Genomic DNA, 16,907 nt, shown 5'->3' with positions numbered 1-16,907 from the left:
AACATCACACACATTACTTTGATATATAAATTGGGATTATGACATATTAATGTCTAATCTGATAAGAAAAATGAGTGATACCAAGATATCACTCAAATATACACATCAAGGACCTAGGAATATATGTATGCATTTTAATGTTAAATCTAGGAAAGTATTCCCATTTAGATGACATAAAATTAGGTGGAAAACATTTGTTACGTGCTAAGTTTAGTCTGTTCTTTAAAAACATAGCATGATTCAAACTATCATCGAACATAAGATCTGTTAAAATTAAGGGAAATATTTCAAAATCAGTCTGCAATTTGGGTTTGGCAAACATTTAGATACAATGTTGAGGGAGTTTTTAGAGGGGAACTGTGACAGATCTGGTTTTTGCTTAGAAGATTATCACATCCTCTGATTTTTCTTTCTTAATTGTACTTCAACAAGCAACAAACAGTATAATAAAAGGAAAATATGTAAAAGAAATGAAAATGCATCTTACTGAATTTAATAATTAACCTTGTTGACATAAACATAAAAAGCAAACTTCACTTTTCAAGGCCCACTCATGAAGAATTTTCTCATTAATAAAACACTGACTATATTTAAGCTATAAAATTTTCACATATAACACTAAAAGAGTAATGTACCATGTTTCTGTCTCCAAATTTATGTAATTTGTTTTAAATTTAGAGATCCTTTATATCTTATAGTTATTCTGTACCAGTTCAGATATTTATGTACCTCTATATATTCATATAGAGTTATAGATTTTATATGCATGTGTTATTAGAAGTCACAAAACTATGTAAAACTATGTAAAATAAAACTTTGTGTGAATTATATGATTGAAGAACTTCATTTAAAATAATAATTTTCAATAACATATTTTACACCACAGAATGTACAGGCACACCCAGTGTTTTTTTTTTTTCCTAACAACAGATACAGGTGAATTTATAAATTCTTTATAAAATCTTTAAATGATTCTAAATTCAAAGCCATAGAAATAGAATCGAAATAATGTAGATTGTTAGATATTTTGATAGTACATGTTCAGCGCTCCTCTGATAACATCGACAGCTATATCTTTGGCATTGAAAATCAGTACGAGTTCTTGACAAAATTTTGCAGCTTAGAGCTTCATTTTCTTTTAAACAAGGAAAAACAGGGTTGAATAAGATACAAAAACTGGAAGGAAACGATTAATGATTATTTTTTTCTTAGTAAGTGTTATCTTTGGGACCCTGAATTACCTTTTACTTTATTATATGATGTGGACTGTATGAATCCATTTAAAAACCAACTAAGTTGTACCACATTTTAGGAAAATTATATAATATAATATATATATTTTATATTTATTTAGAAGCTTTGAAATAGTACAGTAAACACTTTGCAACACGGTGTATAAACTACAGAATGTCTTTGATATTTTGTGGGTCTTCAGAATACAACATTTTTTATAACCCACAGGTGAAAAGAACATAATCACAATCTCTCTTGTAAAGTTGGAATAGTTTGGGGAACACTTGATCACACAAAAATAATATAAAACAGTCAAGCTTAAAACAGTGATATTGCATTTATAATGCACAAATTTCCTTTATCTTTATAACTGGCTTCTCGTGGTGAATATAAACATCTAAAGGGCTCAGTGACATTTGGAGAGAGAAAGATATATAGTGCTGTAAACAGGCACACACTGATCGGAGAGGCAAAATCAGTTGCCTAAAGTTTCTACAGTTCTGCACATTTCAACTCATTTCTCAGGCCTGCTGAGAGCAATTAGGTCCTATAATTGGCCATAATGACTCCGCTGGCAACCTAATACTCAGTTACACACAACTAACTGGATGGCCAAGATAATGAAGTTGAAAAGTTGATGCTTTTGTTGGTCGACTTTGTGCAAATCATGCTGCTTCAGGTAAGTCCTGTAGAATTGACTAGCATATCCTTTTCCGTGCTGTGAAAAAGAAAAGAAAAATACTCTAAGAGAAACAGCCTGACTGTTGGTGTTTAGAATTGCACAGTATTGTAAAAGAAGCAAATACAGCTGGAAACAAGTTGTATCCCCCTACCAGACCCAGGTAGTGGCAAGATATTTCTGTGTCACCTTGGCTTCTAATAGCCACAGTCATTCTGTTGTTTGGGTTTCTGAAAATGACAATTTTGACATTTATACAAATCAGTTTTGCATGGGAAATGTGAGCTTTATATACCAACCCTCAATTATGTGATTAACTTTTTAAAGTTATCTACAAAACAATCCCTACTTCACTATTTATGCACAATCAGAATAGAGGAAAAAATTGTGGTCCTTACATTTCTAGAACAAGTCTTTAGAATATCTATGATAAGTGGTTATATATTTAATTTAACAAGCTCTAAGTTACATGTATTAAATCTACATATAATAGGAGAAAACTGTACCAGGAAGTGTTCATGTAGTTAAAAATTAAAGGATGATTCACATTTTTGAGGTTTATTTTATCTAATTTTTTTAGAATTATATAAAAACCAAATCTTTTTATGGCTTATAATTTTGTAAGGTAAATTTATCCCCTGAAAGGAATCAGTTTTCTTCTAAGGTGGGAATAGGCGAAAGGGAGAAAAAGATATTATTGAATGTGGCCCAGTCTTATAAAATGAATTATGAAGCAGGATGTCCAGATTCAATCATTCAGAATTTATGATCTTAAGTATTTAATTTATAATGATAAAGGATACTTCTTCCCACTTATTCATAATCTTTGTGATATTTGACCATGAGCACAATGAGAACAGAGACTGCATCTCCTAGATCAGTATCTGGGACATAAGAGATGTATAATAAAAATGAGCTAAAAATCAAGATGGTTCAATTGTGATTAAAAAACACATATATGTGTATCTCATTAAAAAATAAGTACAACATTAAGTAGCATAACTGAATTGTTTCAAACTGGTGAAAAGTTACTTTTTTTGTTGTTTTCTACGAATGTAAGAACATGCTGATGAGTTCACTTCCTCTCCTATGGTATTTCCACTCATTTCAAGTAGATTTTCTAGTTTTATATTTTCTTAATTTATTTTCCCTGATTCTCTCATTTATTTTTCCTCACAAACTCAGTTTCTGACCAGACCATCAAGCATTTCTTCATTAGTTCACCTTTTAGCAAAGATACATCAATTAAAATTGTAAAAATCAGGTACCACCACTGACAGAAATCAAAGTGAAAATGAATATATACATCTTCTGTGTAGTAACCAGTACTGAAAATAATCAAAACATATTTTTATAATATCATATAATATCATGAATTATAAAATGAATTAGCTATAACAGGGGACCACATGGTAGCTATTATAACTTACCTGGTCATAATGCTACAAAGAGTATTCTATTATATAAGCAAATAGAAACTTCACTCTTTTAAAAGAATCGAATCTTATTTTCCTATGCCTTTGAATTCAAATTCTCTGCTTCGTGATAAACTTGATAAATATGAATGATTTACATTTTGTTTGTATCAATCAGGATTTAAAATTCTCAAGTAAATTAAAATATTTAGCCATCACAGAAACACAGGTTTAGAAAATGAATTGGAACAAATAATTATAGTGATCAAATAACGTATTGTCTAAACTGCACAATTGTGTAGCTGAAACGGAGCATTATTAATAACTACACAAGGTGTAATCTTGCACTTTTCTGGACAACCCAGAAATAATTTTACAAATTATTTTTTTTCAAAATAAGTTGGAGATATTACTTACAGTTTGAAGTTTTTCTTAAACAGTATAAATCAGAAACTACTGATTTTTAGGAAACAGTCTACTAGTTCAAAATAAAAAAGAAACTCAGTAATGACCTATATATACTCAACCTATAAACTAACTCATTATGTGAAAAAAATGAATACACTGAAAAGCTACTTCTTAGTGTAAATGCAGAGATTAGTCAACCTAACACATGTTTAAATGAGTAAAATATTTCTAATTAGGTTAAAAGATTACTTATAGGGGGCTTCCCTGGTGGCGCAGTGGTTGAGAGTCCGCCTGCCGATGCAGGGGACACGGGTTCGTGTGCCGGTCCGGGAAGATCCCACATGCCGCAGAGCGGCTGGGCCCGTGAGCCATGGCCGCTGAGCCTGCGCGTCCGGAGCCTGTGCTCCACAACGGGAGAGGCCACAACAGTGAGAGGCCCGCGTACCGCAAAAAAAAAAAAAAAAAAAAATTACTTATAAAATAAGTTATTAACCTAGATATTATACGTTCATTTGATTTAATTAGGATACAGAAAAATCGTGTTATTAAAGTGGTTCACTGTTACAAGAACACATGTTTAGCATATAATATACTCAATATCTGAAACATAAACACAAGCAGTAGTTCTCCGAACAATATAATCACCTTTCGTTACATTTACCTCTTCCCATCTATCTGTTAATTCAGGAATGCAAATCTGAATAGGACAAGTGTAAGGGCTGAAGTTGAAGGTCAGAACAAATTAGAATGGAGAGGGAAGATTTCCTTTATTTCAAAAGCTAATTTCCCGAATGTTAAGTATTGCTAGACAAACTAGAGAAAATAAAATATATTATTACTAAAGTTACAGTCATATACATTTTGTTTCAAGGCTTTTTTTTTTTTTTTTTTCTTTCCCCACAGGCCTAGCCACTCCACGGCATGTGGGATCTTCCCGGACCGGGGCACAAACACGTGTCCCCTACATCGGCAGGCAGACTCTCAACCACTGCACTACCAGGGAGGCCCCCTGTTTCAAGGCTTTTAAAAGGTGAGTCTGAATACTGAAAAATCATTGTTCTTTGGGGGATATATGGGTTAATGTTGGAAGTAGCACACAAATATAAGAGACAAATTGACGCTATTACATTTTAGAGTCCATACCAAGGACAGTTATTCCACAGTATTAACGATTATGGTCATGCATTTGTTAAGCATTTCAGGCTACAGAGTATGGGTCAAATACATTGAATCTTCATGCTTTCTGATGTATTCTGTATATGTTTTGAAATTATCAAAGCATAGTTGGAGAATTTCTACTTTTTCTTTTCATTTCACAAATGCATTTTTCCTTAGCTATTCATCAGCATGTAGAGGGATTTAGTTACTTGATATGAATAAAATATTTTATTTTCATTCAAGTCAAAAGTAATAGAAAAAGGACTATTAGCATTCCTTTTTTTTTAACTATGTCAATTCTTCCTTAATTATATGTTTTTAAAAAGCTGTACTTATAAGTATTTACAATATATATATATTTGTAGAATTACACATATTTACTTTAAAAATTCAAAAATAAAATAAAATTCATTAAAAATTTAAAATTCAAACAGCACAGAAAAAGCCAAATAAGAATAAAAGCACTCAAAAATACCCAAAAAATGATAACTGCTGCTAACAACTTTGTGACTATCTTTCCAGATACTGTGATTCCAGATTACTGGAATTTTATTTTATTTATTTATTTATTTGTTTGTTTGTTTTTACCTCTATTTATTCATTCACTGCATTTATTCTTCAAAGTGAGTCATATAAATGTTACATTTAACACATTTATCTTACTGCCTGAACTACAGATGAAAAATTACTATTAATGGAGAAGAGGTTCAAATATCTACCTTTTATAATTTAGCATATATATGTGTGTATATATTTAACAGGTATACGTATGTATATTTTCAGCATATACATACTGTTTTAATGAAAGTTCCATGATGCATATTTTTCCTTATACTGTGGAATCGTGTTACTGCCTTTGGTAATTTGTAAAGTCTGATATTAAACTGTTGGACATTTAAAAATTCTGATGAATGACTTAAGAAGACTGTCTGTAAATATGTATGTTGCAAAAAATAATTGAAAAACATCACCAGTGATATTCTATTTCTTCAACATACTATAGTTTACTAAAAATCTGGTGAAAAAATAATATTGTATAATATATTAAAATGACAATTTAATCATTTGAATATTCACATTCCTCTACTTGCGTAGCAGGAAGCATAATACTCTTTATACTTTATGACAGCGTAAATCACAGAAGCTAAAGTAATAAATAAAGCTTATGAAGTGATCTAATCTATTTCTGCCACTGAAAGAAAGAACAGCCTTCAAATATCCCAGATGATGGAGACTCTCCACTACAGTGAAAAACTTCTAGAAGCTGAGATCAGTAAGCTACTCGGGAAGTCATTCAAATGTTTCCTGAGCCTCAGGGTCAGGACACTTCTTTATGTATAAAGTGAACTATAGTACAAGAGTTTAAGCCCATTACCCCTTGTAGGAGTCAGAAACATCTACTCTCTGTTCCCTGTGTGAAAGCACATCATAAACTGAAAGATCATTTAAAAGTAAGCCCCATTAGAGATCTGTCCAGCGAATAATCAGTTCTTTTAACTTTCCTCTGTCTTATTCTTGAACCATTTTTGAAGATTCTCTTCAAAAATGTCTCTAAAGAGTTTTTTTTCTGTTTAACCCTAAAGTTCTGAGATGAGCATAGTTGTGTTAACTATTAAAATGGGTCGCTGTTCTGTTTTTGATCTTCCCACTGGAACGCCCTTATATTTGCTTTTATTTTTTTAATATAGTTGTATCTTGTTCATATTGTAAATGTTTTCCTCCTCTCAAAAAATTACAAAAATATTTGAAATTAAATATATATATAATTAAAAAAATTACATGCTATGGTTTATTATGAATTATAGAGACTGACAGCCTTCTGTTAGTATAATATAGATTGTCTTTCTGTCTAATAACTGTAGCTCAGAGCAATATAAACTTGCATTCTTATATTTATTTCATAATGTTCACAGCATCCTCATGTTAAATTTCCTTTCATCAAACAATATGCCTTTTTATTCTAGTTTGACAGAGTTAAGAGATTATAGAATATATCTAGAAAGCAAGAGTTCATTTGGAGGAGGTGATTCCCATTTGTAAACTTGATTAGTTTTTTAGAAAGGAAACTTTTTGAAATAAATGACTCAAATAAGACTTCAGACCACTCACCTAAGAAATACATCGTAAAGCCAAGTGTTTATTTTTAGTTTAGTCTATATATGCACGCAATGCTTACAACATAATTTGCAATTATTAAATGCCTATTAAATTAAAAGATAAATCCATGGGTATTTTAAGGGATAAGAAATCAGTAAGTGTAGTTTTGTGGATTAGAAATGTACATCAATAAATGGATCCTTTCTAAGATAGGAGACAAACATATTGAGCATAATATTCTCTTTATAGACATTTTAGCTCTAGAAATTCTGGCACCCCTAAGTGCCAGAACCTAGTGACCAAAACTGCTATTTTTTAGTTGTGATGGAGACTGTATATGAACTTGAGGTCACAAAATAGAAATGAATTGGACTTCATTTGCTTACTAAGAATGGTGTGGGCAAAGACAGAATTAATTTCATAAGCTGGAAGTTACCCTTGAGATCAAGCAGTGTTGATGCACTGTGCAAAGCCCTATATGTACCACCTGTGAAAATTACAGTATTTAGTATTACAAACGGAGCTTATTTTTAAACCACATTTTGTTGTTAGTTAAAAGACTTCATAGCCTTGAAAATAGGGGCTTCTATCTGTCTACAAGTAGAATCCAAAAGTATGGCAGAATACCATTACCTTCACATAGCTTTGTTTGAGCAAGTGAGTCTCCCAAAACATCATGAATTTCTTGTAGATAGAAAATCCATAGGCTTTTAGAAATTTCTATATACTTGTATGTGTTTGTGTGTATGTGAATATGTGTGATTTAAAACTACCTTCTTATTAAGGCAATAGTACATTCAGCAAGAAATATCTACTCTGTGGGTTACTGCAACCTTGTCAACTACCATTAATATATATATTTTAACATCTTTATTGGAGTATAATTGCTTTACAGTGTTGTGTTAGTTTCTGCTGTATAACAAAGTGAATCAGCTATATGTGTACATATATCCCCATATCCCCTCCCTCTTGCATCTCCCTCCCACCCTCCCTATCCCACCCCTCTAAGTGGTCACAAACCACTGAGCTGATCTCCCTGTGCTATGTATTAACAGGGTAGGTGTAATTACAGTAACTCAATTTTGTTTGGTTTAAAAATCTTTGTCTCTAATTAACTACTTTAATTAAGAGTGCTTTAAAATCTACAACAAAAAACAGTGATAGTATATTAACTCCTTTAATTAGACAATATACTTTGATTATTATCATTGCCTGAATTGATTTAAGCAAAATATCAAAAAACACATGGTAATCATCTAGACACAAAAATTGTCAATATTCTAAATATCTTTTTAAATGCTAAAGAGATAAACTTTTATATTAAAATATTTGTTTAAAAAAACTTAGCATGACAAAGTACTTGCATTTTATAGATTGAATGGATGTATTCCAAACTTACCTAGAAATGTCAAAAATTATGCCTTGAAAGCTTAACAAATTTTCCCTGAGGGCGAAAAAAGTAATAGGACATGACCCTACCAAGAACACTTTGGTCACCATCCAGGCTCTCTTTGACAAACAAAACCCCCTTGCCTGAATGGTATCTTAAAATCAAGTCTGGAGACTGAATTCTTTTTAAATGCTCCGCCCCTACATTGGCATATATTTAGGAAATGGAACTCTCTAACACATATTGCTCTCCATGTTTATAATATCATTGAAAAAATTTCTGGAATTCTTTACCATAATGTACTAAAATATGGAAACTGTGATTTTTTCCACAACTATTTGAAAATTGCATTCTTTACATGGCAATAAAGAAATACCCTTGAAACTTCTTTTGAAGAAAATCCACTCAATTAACTCTTACTTTAATAATGACAAAAGATCCTTCATTTAACTTAGACAAATACCATGATTATGTGTCTCTAAATTCTAACAAGACATCCATATGCTTCTTTAAAGAATAAATGTTTCCTTTTTTTTTCTTTGAGAATTATGGAGCTGATATTTACTGATATTTAGATACTTATATTTCTAGTAGTTTCCTTCAAAACAATATTATAAGGAGATCAAATTAGTTACTTCCCTGTAAGGTTGAAATTAGCATTAATTTTCCAAGTAAAGGTTTGGAAAATTCCTGCAAGGCATTAGTTATTCCTCTAAGTATAGGGATGTTATACCTATTTAGACTTATTTGCAACAAACAACATCACTGTATCACAATATTAAACCAACTACTAGTGACATGCACAACTTTGTCTTCTATATGAAAACCAAGCAGAGAAATTCCAGCAATGAAAGATAGGGAAAACTTAAGAATAAATACATAAGATCTTCATTTAAAAAATACATAGCCACGTATCTAATTTATTAACCACTAATAGCCTACTTAAATAGTGATAAGATTTCAAAATAATTCAACTAACACTTTAGATAACTAAGCCATGAAAATAAGTGGAAAATCTTCTGGGCTGGTAAATAAAATACTAATAGCACAATTTTTACAAGGTTATTTTCAAAAAAGAGACACAACACACATGACTTAGAAACGGTGTGTAGAAGTATGGCTATTTATTTAATATACTTGATGATCTGACTTCCCCTAACATCATTCAGTTGCTTCTATGTCAAAGCGAATAGCAGATTAATAACAGGAACTGCAGGCTCAGAAGGGTTGAAATCTGACTCACTGAAAAGTGAAAGCTAACCACTGGTTTTCTGTATCTAGAAAAACATCCCCACACTAAACAGGTTAGGAACCCAAGACTACAGGTGCCAATAACTTCTTAAGCGGAGTTGCCAGATAAAATACAGGGTGTCCAGTTACAGTTGAATTTCAGATAAACAGTGAATAATTAGTTAGTATACATACCCCCCATGCAACATTTGGGTGTCATGTATTTTTATTTGTTAGATCTGGCAACCATATCCTCAAGATATCAGCTACATGATAGCACAGATGATACTAGTTACCACTGAGGAGAATGTTAGGCTGTTTTTCCTAGAAAAATATTACACTATATTCTCTAATTAATTTGTAGAACTGTAGTTCATATAATACATTTTGTACATATTTCCATGTAAAATGATTTTAAAATGAAGATGTAAGAATTCAAAAGGAGATAAAATATAAAAAATCAGTTATCATAGATGAACACAATCTTGTCATTTAAATTTTTTTGTATTATAATTAAATTTTAACCTTGATTTCAATTGAAGCATTTTTTTTTGTGAGGTAGATATAGCATATTTGATAAAAGGTTCTTTCTTCTTTGCATAAGAACCATAATTTTTAATTATTTATTCTAAAATTTAAATCTAAATATACATTCTAATTTTAGTTCTATTCTAGAAACTCATTAAACTACCTCCCTCTTGGACCTTCAATTTAATCTAGAATCAGATAATTAGAGATTTGAAAACCGATAAGCAGTGAATCAAACTCAGCTTTAAAAACATCACAAAAATGCGAATTTGTTAAAATAAGATCACTACCATGCTTAAACATTAAAAATCATTTTAGTTATGTTCTAATTAAATGACAAGAGTTAAATCCTTACACAGTTATATTACATTCCATAACTTTAAACTTTGTGTTTGATTAGGGTTTTTCCTAATTACTGCAAATATTTAACCACCTAATAAAGTCAATAAAAGTCATGTTATACATTTACTATTTATGAAAAGTATCACAATAAATCTAGGAAAAAGTTCAAGTTTTAAATAATTAACCTTTGTTAAGTCCAGTATTTGTTTAAATAATTAACCAGGTTAAATAGTATTGACAATGTATATTTATATATAACATATCTACATCATTATTAAAATATGACTAAAGTACAAATGTACCTACATGTCTCGTAATAAAATTCTCACAGAACAAAATTAAAATGTTGTATCCTTGTTTTAAAAAAAGTATCTGAGATACTCTTTAGTTGCCACAATGCCATAAAGAAAAATCTGAAAATAACTTGTGCAATACTGATGATAAACAAAAACACCAAAGGCTTAAAAACTGTTACATGAAAACCCCAGAAACCCAAAGGAAAGCCAGATAAATTACCTGTAGCCCTGGTTATCCCATATTACAACAGTCTCCTGCTTATACTCATATATGTACAGTGGATCCCACTTTATGTTCATGTATAAGATTACCTCATTTTTACTTAATGTTTATGTATATGTTTGTGAATTATATGCGACAGACAACTGAAAAGAAATAGACTGTGAAATTAGCAGTTGGTGATATTGAAATATGAGGATTAAGGAGTTATTAAAGAGAAAGCAATCAATCAGAAAAAAAATAAACAAATAAAAAATAAAAGAGCTAGTAGCAGTATATGTAAGGCCAGAATAAAAGAACATGAAAATCAAGGAAGGTTGAAAAATGATGAAATCCAGGAGAGTGTATGTTAGGAGTGGAAATGGTTAGGTTTGGGGGGGTTGTTTGTTTGTTTGTTTTGCCATTCAGAGATTACTATAATTATATTAATTTATGTAAATTGGGAAGATGCCTAAATAACTAAGGAGAAAAAGAAATGCACTCGCTTCTGGTTTTAGGATGGTTCATTTATTGATTAATTGATGTAGTCTAATATGGCTTTATGGGTATTTACTTTGCTCCAGACAAAGTTCTGGGATTTGAGACTGTAAAATGAATACACATGGATTCTTCTCTAAAAGATCTACCAGTCCAATAGGCTAACAATTGTTTTATAGGATAGTTTAACAATAGCAATTACATATAAAATCTATAAGAAGTTACAAGAAGATTGTATATATCTCTTTGTCTGGGAAGGCTTCCCATTAAAGGTAAAAGGAGTTGAATCTTGATGGATGAGTAGATGGCCAAGCAGCCGGGGTGGGAGTGGTTTTTCCAATGAGAGAGCATTCCAGAGGGAGAATGGAATGTCAAAGTGCAAGGGCCTGGGAAAAACAGTGTATCAAGAAGCCTACAATCACTGAATGGCATGAAACTAAAAAATGTAGGCAGGGTTTAAACAAAAAACTTTTAAAGCTAATAACAGCGTGAACGTTATTGCAGCCGAAGCAGAAAGCCTCTCAAGATTTTTAAAGAGGAACATATTAAAGTCAAATGTCTGTGAATATAAATAAATTCTCTAATTATTTGACAGTGGAAGCCAGACAGAGAAGTAGAGGGGTTTTCATTAATTTTTGTGAATTAGGAAGAAATGACTGGGTTCGGGGAATGCAAAAAAGAAAGTACGCCTGTGTCTTCTCACAGAGCCCAGCCGAGGATCCAGGGTTTATACTTTACACATCTGGAAATAGTTTGCATTCCATCACCCTAAATCTTCCAAAAGTGACAAAGTGTTCTGCAGTCAAAATGACTCCCTGGATGTTTTGTGGTTGATAACTCAATTCTAAGGTAGTTGTGACAGAAAAAAAGCAGTGATATGAGCTTCTCTAGGAAGTGATTCTATCCCATTGTCTCAAGCCTCAGGTTCTGTCAGCAGCAATTAAAGCCAGGAACCCGTAGAAAAGATGGGACATTTTTTTCCACAGATTTTAACAAAGAAAAATAAGGCATATAATGATCACAAATATTAAATACACTGTATAAGATTTATATATGATTTATGTAAGATTTTTATATGAATCTTTTTTTTTTTAAATAAAATACTGCTTCAGGGTTTATTTTTTTCACAGAGAGACACTCACAAGTAAATCTCACCCTAGGAACATCTGGTCTGCAACTCACAGAAATGGTGAAGACACAGGGACAAATTTAATCATGGCATTTAAAATAACGTATTTAAAGTGATTAAATGTCACATATATTTGATCAAATCTTTCCTATCCAAAAATAACTCCCGTTGTATCTCGATTTACTAGTATTTTCAGTTATCTTCCCTAGTATCTACTTTTCACTTCTAAAAATCTTAATTTAAAAAAGAAAGCACACTTGTTTTCTACACTGTCTCACAATTAATTGTGAGATTGGGGATGCAATCTTCTCCCAATCATGCAGTCTCAAGACCTGAGAACCATCCTTGATAACTACTTTCTTTGCCTTTTATTCTTACATTTATAATTCTAATACTATAATTTTTTTTTCAGAATGTCTCTGATCCTTCCCCTATCATTCTCCGTCGGGCCCTTATTACCACAAAGATTGACAACTGCAGTAATGCTCTGCTAGTAAACCAAAAACAAAAATTAAACCCCATGTAACAAATCCTTACTGACTTTCTTCTAAATAGTCATAAAGATAAAAAGAAATAAGCACATATAATGCATGCAACTGGGCACTGGAACTTAGTTGTTAGGCCTCTTGTTTTCTAGGCAAAATCATGATACCTATGCAGAACTGATGGGAAGGTAGAAGACAGAAAACAGAGAACCATAAAATCAAGAGAATTACACCTGAGAGAGTTCAATGAATAAGGCATAAACAAAAAAGTAAAGTTTGGGCAGTTTTTCAGGCGTTTCTCAAAAGGGCTTGTGACATCATTTGCTAGTTCTTTCTGACTGTGAAAGACAAAAGTACAAAAATATAAATATAAGGGTAACTGAAAGAGTTTATCAGATAATAGGGTTTTAGGGAAGAAAAAGGAGGCAGGAAAATCTTTGGGCTTCTGCGTGTAAAGACTGATTTATGGCAGACATAGATATCTTTGGTATATCTTATAGAAAAACCCAATTTTCCACACTAATAGACTCTTTACATTTACTTTTTGTGATAATTTTAGGGCATTTGTGTCTCTCACACAGGGATATCAGAACTCTTTGGAGTAACAATATCTTGCCTAAGGCCAGAATTTCTCTAAAGGGTTAGTACAATTGTCAAAATGTAGATTAAGTCAAATTGGATATGGAATTTTTGACCTGAAGAAATAGTCTTTATTTTTCTACAATCATCAAATATAATATGCTGCTTTCTATATGAAATAAAAATCAGTTGTTTCAAAAAAGAGTATTCTTTATCAGTTTATTTTTACTGTTTATTGCTCATAATCAAATATCTCCACTCATTGGACATGCACAAGTTAAGTAAAATAATGAGAATATGAAATGTTTAAAGTTATAATCATGCTTCGTGACTAACATCTTATAAAACAAATAAAGCTTAGTCTTTACTGGGCATTATAATTTTGGTTCTTATCTATCCATTTCATTGGTTTCACAGATGAAAAAGAAAAATAGGGATACTGTACTTTTAAACCATATGTATTATGTGAAAGGATATACACTGCAGATGTAAAATAGTGATATATCATGAAAAGAACATTTGGAGTCTGATTTTTCTCTGGGAGTAAAAGAAAGCATAATTAGTTCTATTTAAACCCAGAATTTAAATTTTCTCCATACTCAGGCTGATGTCATTGTTCCAATTTTAACTGAATATATGGTTGCCCTGAACACCTAATGAGTGTTTCCTTTGGGCCAAGCACTCACTGCTTTAAATATGTTAAATAATTTAATCTCCACAATGAGCTTTTGAGGATCTATGTCACAGATAAGGAAAATGAGTTACAGGAAGATTAAAGAAATTACAGAGGTCACACAGCTAGTAACTGGCTGGATCAGTATTTGAACCATGGCAGATTGGCAGATTGGCTCTATAACTGGAGCGCTTAACTACACATCACTTCTCTGATGTGAGGACCAGTATAGAGACCCACTCTTGTAATTCTGTAGCAGGCTATGTGTCCAAAGGAAGTACATGCATACTTTGAGAACAAAATCAGAAAATGATGTCTTGTGAAATTAAATGTTCCAAGCTATCGTAAAGTCAAAATGAATAAAATTAGTGATGCTTAGGAAAACCTACCCTGAAAATAATGACTAGGGTCTTTTTTAAATATTTACTAAGGACACCACAATCCAAGTAGGCAAGCAGGTTGTACTCCACATACATCGTAAAGGAAGAGGAAAACTTTTCACTGGTATTGTAATATGTCCGAGGTTTGTTTCTTCATTTTTTTCAAAACCATTTCAAAGGAAGTTTGTATGAGGTATTATGAGGTATGGAGTGGAGAGATATCAATAATTGAACATGCTTTTGCATGTTTCTAGCACGGCCCAGAGCAGATGACACTGAGATGACTTGATCTGAGCTGATTTGATCTGTGCAGGAGGTATGGTATCCTTATAGGATGAGGATGCCTGAGGCTTTGTGGGATCACTAGTAATGAAGTTGATCTGATGCCCTTTACACCTTCTCAACCAGAGTTCTCATAGTATTTCTATTTTTCCCCTGGATATCTCCAGGAGTATTTCAGTTGATTGTTATTACATCTGTATTTTAAATTAAGATATTGATCCTATTTTCACATCAGTCTGTGATAAGGATCATTTTCCTATATGGCTGGCCTTGAGAACATTTACATAATCTAGATCTATGGCAAACAAAACTGAAGGTCACCATGCCTACAATATAGTATGTCTTCAATAATAAGTTTTCTTGAATGTGGGTCACACTGTTTTTGTCAGTAGCTTGGGAAGGTCAGTTTAAAACAGCTGGTTAAAAACCTTTTTACAGTTTCAAACTACCATAGCACTACTTTACAATAAAGAATAGTATTATAAACAATAGGACCTATTGATATCTACCCCTCAGAATTAGAAAGTAGTTGAAATGTGAAAAACTTTAATAGATTTTTTAAAAGACATAGATTTAAAATTAATTTCAAAACAATATAATATACCCTTTGTAAATTATGTTAAATGCTTTTATTTAAAGCAAAGGTAATATTCCCCCATATTGGATATTTTAGCACACCTTTTATAAGCATTAAGAAATCACAATTCCTGTGAAGAATTCCTACAAGGCAAGCAATTTAAGTTCTTACGGATTATGTTTCTAGATTTCAAGGTCAATTTTAAGTCTGAGAGATGAAAATAAAATTATTCAATGTCAAGTATTTGCCTAAAAACAATTCTAAAGTAAGCCTGCATTAAAAAAAAAAAAAACCTTTCCCAGTCACATTTCAATAGAGTCAATATTTTGTTGTTATAATTTGAGAAATAATTATCTTCCCACCGTTTCATAATATAATTTAAAAATATAGATTTCTCAAATCCTTACTTTTAATTCAACTTCAAAGGAGTTAAAATTCACTCCAGTTTATCAATAAAAGGCATTTCTACATTGTCTACTACCAAAAACCCCTTTGCCTATATAAAATTGAGTATATTTATATAATCATAAAATATTCTCAAACATTTCTAAAATTATTTACTATAATCTGAAATTCATAGAGCTTATTTCATGACCCTTAATTGATGAGAAGAACTATCACTTTGTAACACTGGTTGTATATTTATGAAATTGTAGTGTGTCATTTCATCTTCTCAATGCCTATAAAATAGGCACTCAGTAGTAGCTACTACTGTTCTTAAATCAAGCATTAATGTTTATACAACACCATTCCCCCATTTGACTATTTTCCCTTTCTTAAGTGCGTGATTTATTCATGCCTCCACCCTTACCAAGCTAATGCTACATTTTAATTTACTCTCCAAAGTATCGATCCAAGATATAATGATCATATATAGCCTATTTGCTATATCCTCCAAAATAATTAAGAAAGCACGTATCACCACTAGGTTTAAGTAAAGTAGGCCACTTGACCCTGAGTCACTAATGATAGCTGCTGCATTTTTATTTGTAAGTCATTCCACAGTAACTGACACCAAGGATTTTCCTTAAAATTCAGCAGAGGATAATATGATACCAAAATGGAAAATTCTTATTATAAGAGAAATAAGCCAACTCAATATTAAGAGGAGATTCAATATTTGATGAATATATTTAAAATATCTTCATATAGATATTAAAATCTATAGTCATTTCTTTTATAAATTATTATATATAATATGAAGTCTTAAATCTTTAAGTTGTAATGCATACTTTTAATAGACATACTCTATGGTACTTATTGCATATATAAAATATACTAGACTTTTTCATACTCAGCTTTTGCACTATATTTATTTTCCCAAATTTC

The 16,907-nt window shown here is 31.4% G+C and overlaps 1 protein-coding gene across 1 annotated transcript in view; it reads right to left on the bottom strand.

Annotated features, from left to right (window-relative positions):
* Positions 1–477: 477 nt before the first annotated feature.
* Positions 478–16,907, bottom strand: part of PCDH10 (protocadherin 10) — a 39,819-nt gene continuing 23,389 nt past the window's right edge. Inside the window, exon 5 of the mRNA XM_029235663.1 lies at positions 478–1,951. Within this exon, the coding sequence (XP_029091496.1) occupies positions 1,932–1,951 (20 nt within the window). The 3' untranslated portion in view covers positions 478–1,931. The remainder of the gene's footprint in view (positions 1,952–16,907) is intronic.

This window comes from Monodon monoceros, unplaced genomic scaffold, assembly GCF_005190385.1.
Source record: "Monodon monoceros isolate NGI ecotype Baffin Bay Population unplaced genomic scaffold, NGI_Narwhal_1 Super_Scaffold_20, whole genome shotgun sequence".
In the NCBI taxonomy this organism is placed as follows: domain Eukaryota; kingdom Metazoa; phylum Chordata; class Mammalia; order Artiodactyla; family Monodontidae; genus Monodon; species Monodon monoceros.
Note: the sequence above shows the minus strand (reverse complement) of the source record. Positions and strands in the feature narration are given on the sequence as shown.